Source organism: Grus americana, chromosome 19 (genome assembly GCF_028858705.1).
Source record: "Grus americana isolate bGruAme1 chromosome 19, bGruAme1.mat, whole genome shotgun sequence".
In the NCBI taxonomy this organism is placed as follows: domain Eukaryota; kingdom Metazoa; phylum Chordata; class Aves; order Gruiformes; family Gruidae; genus Grus; species Grus americana.
In genome coordinates this window covers 6,951,746-6,967,864 of record NC_072870.1, presented here as the reverse complement: position 1 = coordinate 6,967,864, position 16,119 = coordinate 6,951,746, and the positions used below count along the sequence as shown (strand labels likewise).

General features: G+C 64.2%; 2 protein-coding genes across 5 annotated transcripts; one reads left to right on the top strand and one right to left on the bottom strand.

Annotated features, from left to right (window-relative positions):
• The first annotated feature begins 513 nt into the window (after positions 1 to 513).
• On the top strand, positions 514 to 5,545 carry GAS2L2 (growth arrest specific 2 like 2). Of its 2 annotated transcripts, XM_054847553.1 has the most exons (7): positions 514 to 648; positions 770 to 1,139; positions 1,806 to 2,044; positions 2,151 to 2,258; positions 2,849 to 2,945; positions 3,293 to 3,566; positions 3,743 to 5,545. In XM_054847553.1, the coding sequence occupies exons 2-7, from the start codon at positions 782 to 784 to the stop codon at positions 4,950 to 4,952; spliced, it is 2,286 nt and encodes a 761-aa protein (XP_054703528.1). In that variant the 5' UTR covers positions 514 to 648; positions 770 to 781; the 3' UTR covers positions 4,953 to 5,545. The 2 variants fall into 2 exon arrangements, with proteins under 2 accessions (XP_054703528.1, XP_054703529.1); XM_054847554.1 differs by lacking the exon at positions 2,151 to 2,258.
• Positions 5,546 to 5,941: 396 nt separating this feature from the next.
• RASL10B (RAS like family 10 member B) lies at positions 5,942 to 15,794 on the bottom strand. 3 transcript variants are annotated; one of them, XM_054847565.1, is made up of 4 exons: positions 15,699 to 15,794; positions 12,115 to 12,447; positions 9,333 to 9,377; positions 5,942 to 8,970 (listed from the first exon to the last, which is right to left on the bottom strand). In XM_054847565.1, exons 2-4 carry the CDS (start codon positions 12,328 to 12,330, stop codon positions 8,491 to 8,493), a joined length of 741 nt encoding a protein of 246 aa, XP_054703540.1. In that variant the 5' UTR covers positions 12,331 to 12,447; positions 15,699 to 15,794; the 3' UTR covers positions 5,942 to 8,490. The 3 variants fall into 3 exon arrangements, with proteins under 3 accessions (XP_054703540.1, XP_054703541.1, XP_054703539.1); XM_054847566.1 differs by lacking the exon at positions 15,699 to 15,794 and adding an exon at positions 14,736 to 15,289 and having other exon boundaries at positions 9,333 to 9,457; XM_054847564.1 differs by lacking the exon at positions 15,699 to 15,794 and adding an exon at positions 14,736 to 15,289.
• Between the last annotated feature and the right edge of the window lie 325 nt (positions 15,795 to 16,119).

Here is a 16,119-nt window from a genome sequence, read left to right as displayed (position 1 = left end):
GCCCCAAGCTTTGGAGGTGAGGTCAGCCTCTCTCCATCCCTCTGGGAGGAGGGAGTTGTGCTCAGGGTCACCCATGCTGCTCGGGTGGGCTCCTCACCACGATGTGTTTGGGCTTGCGACGGCACACGGTGGCATCTCAGCAGAGTGCCTGAGCCTGTGACGTGGCTGCAAAAATGTGGCTGCCTCAGGTCTATCAGTTCAGGGGTACCAAGCCCTGAAGATGCATCTTGTAGGGCCCCCCGGTCACCCCATGGGCAGTGGAGGTGGGTGCAGGGGGGGCAGAGACGGGGCAAATCCCCCCGCTTTTGGGGTTGTGAGCAACTTGGGACACTGAAGAGCTGCTCTGTAACCCGCTTCTGCCCCAGGTCTGGGGACCTCGGTGGAAAATCCACCCCTGGGGTGGCTGGGGAAGAAGGCGCAGGGCTCCCAGCAGAGGAGCAGGCGCTGAAGGGTTAACGGGGAGTGTTTGCCGGTGCCTTGTCACCAAGGAGAAGGGAACAGCACTTGGGAAGAAAACAAAACACCCACTGCCCAGGAGGGTGATTTCCTTTCCCCACGCTGCATTACAGCCCTTGGACCCCGAGAAGGGCTCCCGGCACCGGGAGGACGGCGTCACCATCCCGGGTGGCAGAGAGCAAGTGGCACCAGGTGAGCGTGGCTGCTGGGGAGGTGGGCTGGGGACATGGCCCAGGGCAGCTCCCCATGTCCCCGTCACCCATGTTCCTGTCACCCGTGTCCTCATCACCCCTTTCCCTCGGTCTCCTCCCAGTCTTATGGCAAAATGTGGGGGACGCTGGGCGCTGCGGTGCAGAGCATCCGCCCCTACCAGTCCAGCGAGCAGTACCTCTACGCCATGAAGGAGGACTTGGCCGAGTGGCTGAAGGAGCTGTATGACCTAGACATCGAGGTGGGCACCTTTGTGGAGGTGCTGGAGACGGGGGCCGTGCTCTGCTCCCACGCCAACAACGTCACCCACGTGGCCAGGGAGTTTGCCCGTGACTGCCCTGGCGTGGCCTGCCACCTCCACCTGCCCGCTGCTGGCGTCGCCTGCAACCTCATGGCACAGCCGGGCACCTTCCAGGCCAGGGACAACATCTCCAACTTCATCCAGTGGTGCAGGAAGGAGATGGATATTAAAGGTAGGCTGCTGGGCTCCAGCCGCCCCATGTCCCTGTGTCCGATTCCCCTCCAGCTGCTCCTGGCATCTCCGCCGGTGCTTTCCCGTGTGTCCCCCAAAGCCGGTGCCACCCCGGCATCGGGGAGCGCTGCGAACACAAGAAATTCCTGAGCTGGGATTTCTTGCACAAGCTCTTCTGGGCTCGGCAGCAGCTTTGCGGGGTGCAGGCACGCGGTGGGTGTGTTTGCTTGGGTGCAAATATGTGCCGGAGGGGTGGAAATAAAGGGCGAATGCTGCAGCGTGGCTCTGCCATGCACGGCACGATCCTGGCCGTAAGGACATCGGGAGCAGTCCCGGCTCTGAGCAAAGGGTCTGTCACCCTGTCCCCACCAGCAGCGCATGCCCAGGATGGCATGGGCACGGAGTGCCATGTCCTCAGCGCACCCAGCTGCTGGGTTTTGTGGCTTTGGGATGCCATGAAACAGCCGTAGTGCCTTTGCCCAAGAGAAAGACTCTCATCTCCATTAATTTATCCCAACTTTTGTCGGACCCAACTATATTCCTGGCAGGACGGCTCCAGGGAATAAGATCCCCTCGGGTGGGTTTTGACTCTGCCTGTGCCCCCTGTCCCCTTCGTCCCCATCCCCACGCGCCTGCCCTGGCTCAGCCCAGCCCTGCCCTGCCCCAGACGTCCTGATGTTCGAGACGGAGGACCTGGTGCTGAGGAAGAACGAGAAGAACTTTGTGCTGTGCCTGCTGGAGCTGGCACGCCGTGCCGCCCGCTTCGGCATGCGTGCCCCGACCCTTGTGCAGATGGAGGAGGAGATCGAGGAGGAGCTCCGCCAGGAGCTGGACCTGCCGCCCGCAGACACCCCCCTGCCCCAGCCCCCCAGGAAACCGCGGGACCTCCACAACCTTGACCAGATGGTACGGAGGGGCATGGAGCAGGATGGGGATGGGGGTAGGGATGGGGATGACCACCCCAGGACCTTTCCCAGGAGCCCTGGTGAGGACCCATCCCTGCTGCCCGCAGGTCCAGCACCTGGTGAGCCGCTGTACCTGCCCTGTCCAGTTCCCCATGATCAAGATAACTGAAGGGAAATACCGCGTGGGCGACTCTGACACCCTCATCTTTGTCCGAGTGAGTCTGCTTCACCCCGTGCTTTTGGGGCACAGGCACCAGGAATCCTGCTCTGCTGCCATGGAGCCTCCTCCATAATCCATCCCCCAAATGGGGCCAGTGCGGGGGTTTGACCATTAGCCCCAAAGCAGGGCAGCAGGGAAGCTTGGTCCTGCAGTCCATGTTCGCGTGGGTGTAACTAACCACGCGTGCAGGACCAAACCTGCCACCCCACACCAAGCCAGAGCCAGGTCTTACCCAGCAATGGGAACGCCGGGATGCTGTCCCTGCCTGGATCCATCCCTAAGCCCTTCCCAAAGGGCTCAGCACATGATGGTGGAGAGGAGTTTTCTGAAAGGCTCCCCACTCTCCTCGGGGTGGTGAAAGGTGCCCGTTGGGATGGCAGCGGGAGCGGAGACCCTCCTGCCCTGGTGGTGCTGAGCTGGGGAGGAAGCTGTCCTTTGGGAGACCTGGCAGCACTTCGGGCCAGCCCACGGCTCTCGAAGCCCAGCTGAGTGTGCCACCCCCAAGCTGCTTAAAAAGAGATGGGGGTCCCAGGGGTGCACCGCACGCACCCCTCCGGGCCTCACGGCACACGGCATCCCGTGCAGATCCTGCGGGAGCACGTCATGGTACGGGTTGGGGGCGGCTGGGACACGCTGGAGCACTACCTGGACAAGCATGACCCGTGCCGCTGCACCTCGCTCTGTGAGTCCCTGCGTCCCCAAACCCCGTGGGTCTGCCCCGTGGCTGGGGGGGGTGGGGGGTGTCTGTCGTGGGTGTCGCTGCTTCTGGGGCCGTTTTCAGGAGCGGGAGGCTTCGTTACCGCCATGCTGGGGACTGTGTGGGTTTGGGGACTCTCTTTGGCTTTGGTGGCCACTAGAGGTCACGGCAGACTTTGGGATGGAGCTGCACCCCGAAAATCCCCTTTGCAGGGAGCACAGGTTTGCACCCGCATCCCTGGGTGGCCGGAGGGCCAGCGGCGGCTGGGTGGGCTGCACCCGGGGCTGGGGGCAATGGAGGGGGGTGCTGAGCCCCTCTCGTTTTCCCTGCAGCTCACAAACAAGCCTTGAAAACCAGGACCCCCCAGCAGCAAGTGCAGCACGAGATCCGGCTGTGCCCGGCCGCGAAGGTAGCCGCCCGTGGCCACCCCCAGCCCACGCTGCTGGTCAGCCGCTCGCAGAGCCCCCTGCCCCCTGTCACCTGGGGGGCCCGTGTGCCCCCCAGACCCCGGACCCCTATCACCCCCTCGCCGGAGGGCTCGGGTCGCCCACCGGGTGCCAGCCCTCGCCGAGAGCCAGCGCAGCCCCGGAGAGTCCCTTCGGGCAGGTAAGTGGTGTAAAGTGGCGTAGAGATGCTTCGTGCCCCAAACCGCCTGGTTTCAGAGCAATTTTTCTCCCATCTTTGAAGCTTTTTCCCTCCCTTCTGGAGGTGCCCAGCACCAGGCTGGATGGAGGGGGGGACGTGGTGGCTCCCCGGCCCCTCTCCGCTCTCTCTCCTTGCAGGGCGCGGGAGCCACCGGCTGCCCCGTCAGGGAGGCGGCCGCCACCGTCCAGGTCACCTGCTCGACCCAGCTCCCCTGGCCGCGGGGCGACGGGCCAGGCACCCACCCCTTCCCGGCTGGGTCCCGGCACGCAGGACAGCACAGGGGTCCCCAAGGCGCCACGTGGGAGCACCCCGGGGAAAACCCCTGTGGCACCGGCCCGGGGCAGGACCAGCACACCCAGCACCCAGCTGACACCAGCACCTCCGAAAAGCACCCAGCAAGGGGGCAAATCGTCCGTGGCAGCTGCTAGGCTGCAGGAAGGGGGGGTCTCTGCCGTGGCGAAACCCCGTGCCCCCAGCCCCATCAGGGTCTGTGCCCCCTCCCCGCACCGGGATGCTCAGGGAGACTCACAGAGCCAGAAAAGCCCGCGGGAAGGGAGCGGGGGAGCCCTCGGCCAGGGCCAACCACCCTCACCCCGAAATTCCTCCAGCCAGCCTCCGAAACAGGATGGCAGCATTAAACCCCCCATCAAAGCCAGCCCGGCCCCCCACCGACCCCCCACCCCTCCGGCCCATTTCGCAGATGGGTGCAAGGTCTGTGCTGCGAGGGGGGGTCCCCAGGGGACCCGGCAGTGCCACCCAGCCCCGAGCCCAAGGGCTGGGGGTGCTGAGGGACCCGCGGTGCTGGTGGACGAACCGGGAGGAGCCTGTGGTCCTGGCGAGGGGCTCCGGGGGTGCTGGGGGCACACGCAGCCCCCTGGCTACAGCAGGGTGGTGGAGGAGCTCTCCCGCGGACGGCAGCCCCTGCGCCCCGTGGAGCTGGGGAGCTGGGTCCCCAAAACACCCCCGCAAGCCGCCCCACAGCCCACCGCCCTCCCGTCCGAGGGGGAGGCGGAGAGTCCAGGAGCGGGGGGCCAGACCCTGCGGGGAGCCAAGGCCAACAACGTCCCCAAGCCCCGTCGGTGCCTGAAGAAACCCGAGCGCGTGCCCTCCATCTACAAGCTGAAGCTGCGGCCCAAGGCACGTCCCCGGCGGGACCACAGGCCGGGCAAGCGCCCCTCGCGCATTCCCACCCCGCTGGGGCAGCGCCCACCCACCTCCCGGGGCCAGCATCGCCCCCCGGCAACCCCCCGGCACCCCCAGGCTGGCGGCACCCGTCCTGGGGCCAAGCCCTCACCGGCCGACAGCAGCGCCTGGCTGACCGAGGATGACGAGGAGGCGTGGGTCTGACCCCCACCCCAAGTTTCGCGGGGACGGACCCCTCACTCATGCGAAGGCGGGAGCGACGCCCAAGGTCAGCACGGGCAGCGCAATGGATTTGCTCCCAGGCAACCCAGGGGGGTCCGCCATCCCCCTTGCCCCTTGGAGCTGCACCCCCTCCTTCCCCATGGTTTACTGGGGGTTTGTTTGGCTGGTAATTCTCCCCCCAACCAGGCGCTCTTGTACTGGTTTGGGTGGAAAAATCCAGCCCCAAAGTGAGAGATTGGGACGCCCCACACCTGGCATCCAAGCGTGCAAACCATCTGGTACCTCAGGCTTCCCCGTCTGTACAACGGGACTAACGATCCTCATGTCTTACAGCACCGAGAGCCTTAACGAGTGTTTGAGTCACTCGGGTCGGGGGGGATCACAGGACATGACCCTCGCTGAGCCCCACCGGCTCCCTGATGGGCGAAAGTGGGAGACCCTGGGGGGGGGGTCAGTGGTCACCTTGGCGGCGATGATCAGGGTGATGGCTCTCACCAAGGCTCGTTGGGGTCACTGCTGCCCTCCCGAGCCTGCAGCCACGGACCCGGCAACGTTCTTTGTGCAATAGAGACGTACCAAAGCTCTTCTGTTTCAGCATCTTTTCTGTGGGGGCGGGGAAGGAGAGAGGATAATCCTGATGGGGGGGCACAGCTGGTGAAGGGAATTCATGCTGCTGGTCTGCTGCCTGCGTGCACAGCAAACGTCCCTCCGAGAGCCCCACGGGGGCCAGGAGAGCCCCATCCTCGAAGAGAGGATGAAGCTGGACACACACCGCTGCAGAGGAGCAGCAAGGGCAAGCGCCAGAGCCCTGTGGATGCAAAACCTGCCTGCAGAACTACTCCTTTTGCAGGGGAGAAACAATCCCCCCCCCCGCCCCCCCCGAACCATTGCGGCCCTCAGAAGGGCTGCATGAGCGGCGGCGAGCAATCCGGCGCCACGGGCAAAGAGCAGCAAGGCGGGTACAGAACAAGGGAGGACAGACCTGATTTTTTAATTTGATTTCAAAGAAGGGGGTGCAGGGTGTTACAGGTGGCGTAGACACCTCAGGAACCTCCGACAAGAAGTCCAGGGGGGAAGGGAAAGCCAAGTCCAGGCAACCAGGATGCTCACCGGGCAGGAGGAGGAGAGGGAAGCATCCTTGCCGGGGCTGGACCAAACCCAGGCATCGCCTCCTGCGGCACCACGTGCACAGGGGCAGAAACCGGGCACTGCCCCGGGGATGGCGCGGGGACGTCCTCGGCCTCTCCCAGGCTCAGGAGCAGGTTGTTTTCAGCAGGACCAGGGTGGCGTTGGGGGAGCGGTAACACTTTGTACTAAGGGTGTGAGTAGGGGCAAGGCGCGGGTCGCTTGTAGCTGCTGCTGTGCTCCTGGCTGCTCGGGTCCCCGGAGCCTGGCCACACGCCGGACCTCCCTGCCCACATTTCCCTGCCTGCACCCGGCGGGTACCACCACCTGGTTTCCCTGCCTGCACCCGGCGGGTGCCACCACCTACCCCCTCCTGGGCTCTTGGGAAAGTAGCTCATTGTAGCCCTCATTTTCCTGGGAGCAGGGAAATGCTGTCGAAGCAGTGAGAGTTGTTATTATTATTAATATAACTTTCTCTGTCTATAAAGTACAATAGAATATAACAATTATATTTATAACCTTTTTTTTTTTTCAAAATACTAAATAGATGCTATAAAAACCTGTAACTAATTGTGCTATAAACTGCAGGCTAACGGGTTATAACAAACAATGTATTGGCTTAGTCGTTGATATGTGTACGTCGGAGCACTTTATAAATGCTTTATTATTAGCATTTACCAAGGAGTTTCCTTCTCAAACAATTTGGAGGGATAAAGCTAGCCAGAGACCGATAACGTGGACTTTTACACGTGTTAATAAATCCTGATGAGATGAGGTTGGGCGAAGCCCAGTGGGTTTGCTGTGACGGCGAGGGATGGAGGTGAGTGCCCTTCCCTGGCCGGGGCTCCCGCAGCCGCCTGAGATGGACCTGTGTCCCCCCTGTCGCTTTTTTTTTCTTTTTTTCCATTTTTTTTTTTTGGAGCAAGGGGGACAGGGGTTGGTTCCCAAAGCAGCTGCTGGGAGTGGGAAGGGAGGAGCAGGGTGACACCCCCCCCCCCCAGCCCTGCAGCATTGGGGCGGCACGCGGCAGGGATGGGGCAGTGAAATGCGCCGTGCCGGAGCTCGGCTGGACCTACTCTTAATAGAAAGTGTTACGGAGAGCACAGCAGTGCTGCTGTCAGACGGGGGCCTGGCTGGCGGGGAAGAGACGGGGCTGGCGTCCTTTCGCTTTACTGCCCAGAGCGGTGCTGAGTACCTGCAGCCCCTCCTCACACCAGCAAGCACTGCGATGGTTTTGCCGGAGGATGGACCGGCCTCAGAGGGTGAGGACGGCATTTCCCTGTGTCTCACAGGGAGCAGCCAAGAGAGAGGAACCACGACCCCCTCGGCCTCTTGCTCCCCCCTTGCCGGCACACCGCCCCGACATCGTTAGTTAACGCAGGCTGGGCTTTGCCGCCCGCTCTGCAGGACAAGGTGCAGGTGAGCTGCAAGTCTGGTGTCAAAACAAGCTGAAAGATCAAAGAAAAATTAAAAAAAAATAAAAATGGGGGGCTCACTTTCCTATTAGGGATGTGTAGAGAGAAAAAATAAAGGAATGCAACTGGAAATGCAAGTCCAGCTCCCTGTTGCTCCGGAGGCTGCCTTCGCACCACCGCCGTCTCACGCGGATGGAGGCAAGCATCGCCGTGGGAAAGCCCGGCGTGGGTGGGACCCTCCTCGCAGCACCGCTGGCAGGGTGCGACGGCATGGGGGGAACCGCCTGCCTGCCCGGGGGACGCCGAGGGGTTGGGTCAGAGCCGTGCGAAGCCGGTCGCCCGCTGAGCCTGGGACGCGAGGTAGCGGAGGGGTGACCTGCCCGGCAAGGAGCATTTCCAGATTATTTGGTGTTTGACGGGCTGGTGGGGGAGGAGAAGCCTTCCTTGGCTGAACCGGGGCAGAAGGGGGACTCGAAGCCCTGGGGAAGCAGCACCCGGCACCCTGGGGGGGATGTAAGGAGCAGGATGGGGGTTTTACTTATTTATTTTTTTTCCCTTTGTTGCTTTCATCCAGAAATTCTACCTGGAACTCAACTCAAACTGAGCCAAAAGAGCGCCCGTGTAACCTGGCCTCTTGCTGGAGGCTCCTCTGCCCTCTGAGGGGAGAAAGCCCAGCTCCACGGGGAGGAACACGGGACTCCCGGCTCTGCCCCGGGAACGCAGCCACCCCCGGCAATTTCCTTCCGAGGGGCAGGTGGCGGCTGGCAGCAGCAAGCGTTGTCCCTGCGATGCCGGGGCAGGAGCCGGCGAGGACGGACCCGGCCGCCAACCTCGGGCACTGTGTGCGCTGTCTCCCCCACCCCCCGGCGCCATGCAGCGTTTCAGGCACGGCACAGACACGACCCCCCCACCCCGGGACGGCCTTGGCCGCAAGCGCCGGAGGCTCCGGGAGGGCTCGGGGGTTTAGCTGAGGTCCTCCCTCACCCCTCGCTCCCTCCAGGCAGCCCGGCCGTACACCCGCTCCGACCCGCCGGTCGCCACCACATCACCCTGCCCAGCACCGCCCGAGCTGCACCGTCCCCAAATGTCACCGCAGGGGGTGGGAAGCAAACCCCGAGGTGCCTCTGGCACAGCTCCCACCGCGGCATCACCCCCGGACGGGGTGGGGGTCCATGGGGGCGGGGGGGGCTCACATGATGGTGCATCGGTTCCTGCGCAGGGCGCCCTGGAAGCGGATGGTGGTGTGGACGTGCTTGCAGCGGGCGCAGCCCACGCTCTTCAGGAGCTCGCTGAAGAGCAGCAGGATGTGCCAGTTGTACTTGGCCGAGCACTCGATGTAGCCGCACTTCCACGTCTTCTTCACCAGGTTGGAGACGTTCCAGCGCGGGATCACCCGGCCCCGCTGCAGGTCCCGCTTGTTGCCCACGATGATGATGGGCGTCTCCGAAGTGCCGATGACCCTGGGGAGGGCGGGCGGTGAGGGAGGACGGGGCACTGCGTCACGATGCACCGGCCCGCGGACCCCAACCCGTCCCCAGCCGGCACCTGGCTCTCTCGGCCCGGCCCCTTGTCCCCCTTTTGTGGCCAGGCACCCGCCGTGCCAGCCGCAGTCGCTCTCCCGGGGATGGCTGCCCTCGCCCGCAGGGGATACCCGCTCCTTCTCCTGCCCTTGGGTCCAGTTTTGCTTTTGCTTTTGGGTTCCCAGCCCAGCGAAGGGGCTTTGCCCCAGTCTCCGATGCCAAGAGCAGGGGAGCACCGGGGCAAGCCGCACCACCCCGCTGGGAGCCACAGGGGCATGCACCCCCGGCCACGTGGTCCCTACCTCGTTTCCAGGATCTGCTGGCGGATGGTTTTGATGTACTCGAAGCTGTCAAAGCAACAGATGTCATAGACCAGGATGTAGGCATGGACGCTCCGGAGCCCCCTGCAACACACGTCCGCCCACTCCTGCAAGGTGCAGAGAGGGATCAATCCTGGCTCAGCCCCGTCGCCGTGCCCCGGGGATGCCCCGCAGTGCTTCGGGGCTGGGCATGCCAAGGAGGCCGCTACGCCGGCAGGTAGCGAGGGGGCTGCGTGCTCTCCAGCCCTGACACCCAGCACCCATCTCACCTCTGCTCTGCCCTGACCCATCCCTGTGATGGCTGCGTCTGCCCCCCCCCCCCCCGTGGCCCCCCAGCCACCCCCCCCATCTCCAGAGATCCCTTATCCCCCTGGTTAACGGAGAGGAGAGAGAACGGGGTTTGTCGGCCCCAATTCCTCTCCTAAGCGAGGATGACAGCCTGCCTCATGCACAGCGGCCCAGAGGCGAGCGGGGAGCAGGGCTGAATGCAACCCCCTGCCCTGGATGTAAAAGCGTCACCTTCCAGAGCTGCTAATTAGGTGTGTTAATTAGTGATGCACCCTGGTTTTCAGGCAGAGACGGTGAGGAGGATGCTGAGGGTTGAGTGGGGCCCTGGTCCCGTGAGTCTGGGGATGACGGACCAGCACTCCGAGGGTCAGAGGGGGCAGGAGACAGCTGGGCTGTTTGGAGGGGACATGGGGACGGGAGGGGAGCAGCGGCTGCTCGGGACAGGGGGGTCTGCGAGAGCGAGACCAGGAGCTGGGGCGGAGGCAGTTGGGGTGGCCTCTCCACAGCCAAAATTTGGAGCTGCAAGAAATACATGTTGTTAGGAAAGCTTTGGGTTTCTGGGAATAACAGGATTTTTTTTTTCCTTTGCTGCCCCACTTCCAGCCGCTTTCCCAGCCCAGCAGTGGGACCGGGAGCGGCAGCCCATGCAGGCAGCACCGCAAACCCTCCTGCGCACCACCGGAGAGGAGAAAGGTGCACCAAGGGGGAAGGGCGTCACTTCTCCCCAAACCAACCTCTTCAGTACCATGAACCATCCCTTTCTGAGTTTATCATCGGAATGAGGGAAAACGAGAGGACCTAGGACAGAAGGAAACTGGGTGAAGGAAAGTTTTGGGGTGTGGGTTGGTCTCCGTTGCAGACCGCAGCACAGGAAGGAGCTGGGAGCGAGCGGCATGACACAGCCCCTCTCCCATCCACCGAGGGAAGGAGATGATGTGTAGCTCCTCGGTATCAGAGAGATGCAGGTGGATGTAGCAGCAGTGTCTCAGGTTACTCTGAGCCCTGATAAGCCCCAGAGATTAACAAATTGCACCTATTTCACCATGCTGGGGTGCAGCTTGCTCCGGTTCCGTGACATTGGGATGATTTTCCCCGCGCGGGGCAGGTCTCCCGGGATGCTCGGGACCGATGGAGGGTCGCGCTGCGCATCCCGCCTGGCTCTGTGCAGGAGCAGGACATCAGGAGCTGCCAGCCCCCGCTCCTCTCCCAGGACATCGCCGCAGGGATGCTGCTCCTGGGCACGGAGCAGAGCCCCGTGATGCTTCCCAGCAGACAGAGCCGTATCCCCCACCCGTGGTCTCCTCCTTCCCCCTCAGAGCCATCCCTCTGACCATCCTCTCTTCCCTGGAAATCTCCATCTGTTCCCACCGGCCGCCTCCTCTTGAGCACAGCGAGGCAGGGAGTTAATCGAGTATGTTAGCATCGGCTGCCGTGTCAATAAATTACCCTTTGCTATTTTGGGCTGTCTCTCGTGCTGACCTTTCATTCCCTGCGCACACCAATTAATTTTTAAACCTCCTCCTTGCCCCTGGAGCGCTCGCTTCTCCTCCTCCCCAACAGCACAGGGGAAGCTTGGAGCACTATAAGGCCCCTATAACCCCGTCCCCATCGCATATAGGAGCAATATAATTAAATTGGTTAAAAATATAAGAGAGCCCAGCTCCCACAGAGGTGCTGCCACCAGTGGCATTGCCCCCCGGCGCGGCTGGGCACCTCCGGCTCCTTCCCCTGCAGCAGTGGCACAACTTGTGTCCCTGGGACGGGGCCATGGCATGAACTTAAAATCCCCCTTTTCCACATTAACACCCCCCCCCCCCCGCCCAAGGGCTCAGCACTGATGGCAACATTTCCCAGCGCCACGCTGCATATTCGGGCTGTTTTGGCTGTGCCTGAGAGCGCTGGGGGTCTGAGGAGGAGCTGGTGGGCTCAGCGCTCCGGGGACAAGCCCAGGCAATGGCGGGGGGGACACAGCCACCTCGGGAGGGGACCAGCAGCCCCGCTCCGCCCAGCTCGGACAGTGGGTGCATCGGGGTCTGGCTCTCCAGGAACCCCAGATTTTTACCCAAATGCTCTGGCCACGCTCCCCCAGCGCTTTGCTGGCCCCGGCTCTGACAGCGATGGAATCGCATCCCAGTGCTCCAGGATCCGCTGCCCAGCTGGACAGGGAGAGACAGCAGGGCCGTGGGCATCGCTGGAACTGAGGTCCTCAGGGTGGGACACTATCGTTCCCACGTTTGCCATCATTTTAGGTGAAAAAGCTGCAAAATACGCTTCATCCTGGACCTGCTCAGCTGGCGGCCATGAGGACACGATCCCTCGCACTGGCTTTTAGCAAGCAAACCCCAACGAGGAGGAGAAGCATCCCCTGAAGAGGAGGAACTGAGACCCTGCGGGGTTCTACAGCAAAACCCCACCGAGGTCACCGGAGACCCCTCAATGTGGGGGTCCCATCGCATGGAGCCAGGTGTGCCCCTACCTGCAGGGTGTTGACGGGGAAGGTGGTGATGGGGGGGAAGTCCATGATCTGCAGGTCGTGGACATGGCCGTTCATGACGACGGCGGGCAGGTAGACGCGGCGAGCCGTGGTGGGCACGCAGACCTCGCTGAACTCGTTGTAGAGGAACTGCCGGACTATGGCGCTCTTGCCCACGCCCTGGGCTCCCAGCACGGCGATCTTGAACGTTGCCACCATGCCGCCGCGCGCCGGCCACTGCCCTGGTGCTGCCCCTGTGGCACCGAGGCTGCATATTCCCGCGCAGGGGGCCTCAGCCCCATTCAGGATGCATTTCCCCTCCGGGACAGCCCATCACTGCAAGGCCAAGGAGAAGTTGGTCAGATCCTGGAGACATCCCGTGTCAGGCAATATTTTTCCAAGCAGGAGACCGGGGGAAGGGTTATGTCTGTCCTCGGGGAGCAGGAGCATCCCCCCAGGGACAGGCGACATCCCCAGCAGCAGCCTCAGCGCTGCGAGACCCCAGGGTCCCCCTCGGAGGCTCCCACCCTGCAGAGCCTAGGAGAGACGGGATTTGAGCGAATTTTGTCCCAGGAAGGTTCTCACAGGCACATTCAGCCCTTTTGGTACCAGAGCAAGGAAGCCTCGGGGAAAGGGACGGTCTGCGGCTCGGGGTTTGCTCAGCCCTGCAGCCGCGGAGTCCCAGGCCGTGCTGGGGACTTGTTCCATATGACCCACAGGGACCGTCACCGGCTGCTCCATCCTGATTGCCAGTGCTGCCCCGATCCAGGGAAATCCATCTTCCCTCTGCTTGGACAGCCAGAATTGCCTTTTGCTGTGGCGGGGGGGAGAGACTGCTCTGCTCCTGTGAGCGACGGCTTTAATGTTTAATTTCAGGCTTTCAGCGGTTTGGCAATTAACTTGATGGAGGCTAATTTCCGAGCCAGCTGACGGGGTGAGCCCACAAGCTGCTGGCACATGTGCTGAGGCCAGAGGGGCCCCGGGGCAGGGCCACGCGTGCTGGGGGACACGGGGCGATAACCCACACACGAGGATGCGAGAGCTGAGTCCGAGGAGCCCAAATGCCCGCTGGCACCGGGTTCCTGACCAGGAGCTGCGATGGAAACAGCAGAGATGAGGGGCCAGGTCCCACTTTTGCTCACTCCCATCGCTAGGAAGCAACTTCTGCTTTATCCCAAAGTGTGGATGTTTTTATCAGTTTGTGATGCTCTTGTCCGTTTTCCCTGAAAACCATTCCCAAAACACAGGGCTGCGGTGCCTGAGCTGGCAGAAAGCGGCAGGTTCAACCCACCCTGTCCTGCCTGCTTTGACAGGGGTTATTTGCCTGATGAGAGCTCGGCCATGGAGGTCCCCGCTGCTGGGTGTCAGGGCGGCCGGGTTTCCCGCGGTCCCCCAGGCTGGGTCATGGCTCACACCATCCTCACCCTCCTCACACCGGGGCTGCAGACCTTCAGCGAGGCCTGATCCAGCCCCAGGGCAGCAGGGTGGGTTTGTGCCCAGGGCTGGGGGACATGGCACGCTGTGCTGCTGGGACTGTCCCCTCCGGTGCTGACTGCCCTTGGGGACCTGCTCACCCCAGTGCCGGCAGCGGGAGCGTTTCCGTGCCACATGCAGGGAAACAGGGGGTGCAGGAGCCCCCACACCCGGCCCTGCCGGGGCCTTTCTCCACCAGCGTGAAGCACTGTCATCGCAAGTCCCGGGAGGCCACTGTGCTGCGGGGACAACCCTGTCCCTACAAACCCTTCCTCCTCACAGAAGCAGCCCCAGCTCCTCTGCAGGGCCGGAGGGTGACGGAGCAACACGGCCGGAGAGCCAGCACCCACGGGGCTGCCCTGACCTGCGGAGCAGGCCGAGCCCTGCCGTGCCACCCCAAAAACCCTGTCCCCCTCCCGGCTGTCACACGGGGACCGTGCACGGGGAAAGCCGGCTCACGGGCCCCAGAAAGCGGGCTTGCATCCCGAAGCGTGAGAGGCCGACCTGGCGGCTCCCAGCCCCACGAGCATCTCCCGCCAGCGTCCCACCGCGGGAAACTGAGGCGCAGAGGGGGAACGCAGCCGGGGTGGCCCCGCGGTGGGGTGGCGGAGCGGGGACCGGCCCGGGGGCCCCAGGCGCTCAGCGCAAGGCCGAGCTCAGCGGGTTGCAGGGCCGGGCGGAGGCTCGCAGGATGCTCCCAGGAAGGATGCCCCGGCTCCCGGCGCGACCTTGGGCACCCCGCCGCCACCCGCGCCCGACACCCCGCGACGCCGGGGGCAGCCGGAGGGGAAAGCCCCGACACCCGCGGGGCGAGGGCGGCGGCAGCACCCCGCACCCCGCACCCCGCACCCCGCCCCGACCCTCCCGGGGGGATGCGCTCTGCTCTCGCCGCGGCGGGCAGCGCAGCATCCCCGGCACCGGCCCGCGGGGGTGTGGGGGGTGTGCTGGGGCTGGAGGAGGTCGGGGGGTGCCGGGGGGGTACACATGCACCCCCAGGCGGGCGGGGCGGGGAGGAGCGGGGAGCACCGGCGCTCAACTTTCGCTGGAGACCCCTCCCGAGCCCCGCTTCCCTGCCTCCCCCCCCCCTCCCCGGGCCCTGCCCAGCGGCAACTTTGCCCCCCGCCTCCCCTTCCCGGCGGGGCCCCCCTTACCTTGCAGCGGCGGCCCGGGCCGGCGGCGCCCCGGCGGGCGGCGGAGCCATGCGGCGAGCCCGGTGCGGGGCGGGCGGCCCCGCTGCAGAGCCCCGGCCCGGCCCGGCCCGGCCCCCGCCCGGCGCGGCGCTACCGAGGGGCCGGGCGGCGGCGGCGGGGGGCGCCGGGCGGGGAGCGCGGCCGCCGCTGGGTCGCAAAGCCGGCGGGTGGCCGGGGATGGAGGCAGGCGGTGGCCGGGGAGGCAGGCAGGCACCGCTCAGGCTGGGAGGCAGGCAGCGCCCGGGGGGGGGAATGGAGGCAGTGCCCGGGGAGGGAGGCAGGGAATGCCCAGGCAGGGAGGCAGGCAGTGCCTGGGGAGGGAGGCAGGCACTGCTCAGGCGGGGATGCAGGCAGTGATGCCCGGGAGTGATGCAGGCAGTGCCCGGGGAGGGAAGGAGGCTCTGCCCAGGCGGGGATGCAGGCAGTGCCCGGGGAGGGGTGCAGGCAGTGCCCGGAAAAGGAGGCAGGGAATGCCCAGACCGAGTCGCAGGAAGCCAGGAGGGACACGGGCTTCTCCCGGGGCTCTGGGGAGGTGCCGATGGGAAAAGACCCTCCCATGTCCCCCCTGCAGTGTGCTGGGTGCAACACTGTTCCCCCTTCCCTCCCCGGCACCCAGCAGCATCTGTGCCCTCACTGCCACCCTGTGGGAGCCCCCTGGGGCCAGACTCCTTTGAGGGAGGGGGAGTAGGACCCATCCCCAGGGAGCCTTTCCCTTCTCTGACACTGCTGCTCTATATGCTCTTGGGCACATCACTTCACCTCCGTGCTGCGTGCGCCCCGTCCAGCTGGGAGGGCTGGGGGTTTCTCTGTGCCCATTGTCACCAGGAGGTGCTCTCAGTTCAGGGTGGTGCCAGGCCCTACCAGGGGAGGGACGTTTCTGTTGCAGCACCCACATTTTTGGGACACCCCACACCAAGCATTTACCTGCGTGCCGGATGGCAAAGATGATGCTGGTCACACCTCCAGGGAGCGTGGTCCAGGCCTGCGCAACACGCTGATGATGGACTTCTGTGCCTCTCTGCTCCTCAAAACAGACCCTGAACCCTGCTCCAGCTCACCATGACACCGACAAGCACTGGGGTGTCCCTGTGTGTCTGGCTGTGATCGCACAGGCTTGGCTGAGCCTGAACACTGGCCAGGGCACGGCCGGGCTCCCCCCGGCCTCATCCGCCCCTTTGGCTGGGAAAAGCATCATCTCCAGGGGCTCCTCTCCAGGGTGAGGAGGGGGTATCGGTGGAAACACATTGCCATATCCTTCCTGGGGTGAAAGGAGACAGCAGACACAGCCCCACAGCTCAGGGAGAGGCAAGGGCAGCTGGCAAAACGCAGAACAGCCTTCATGCCA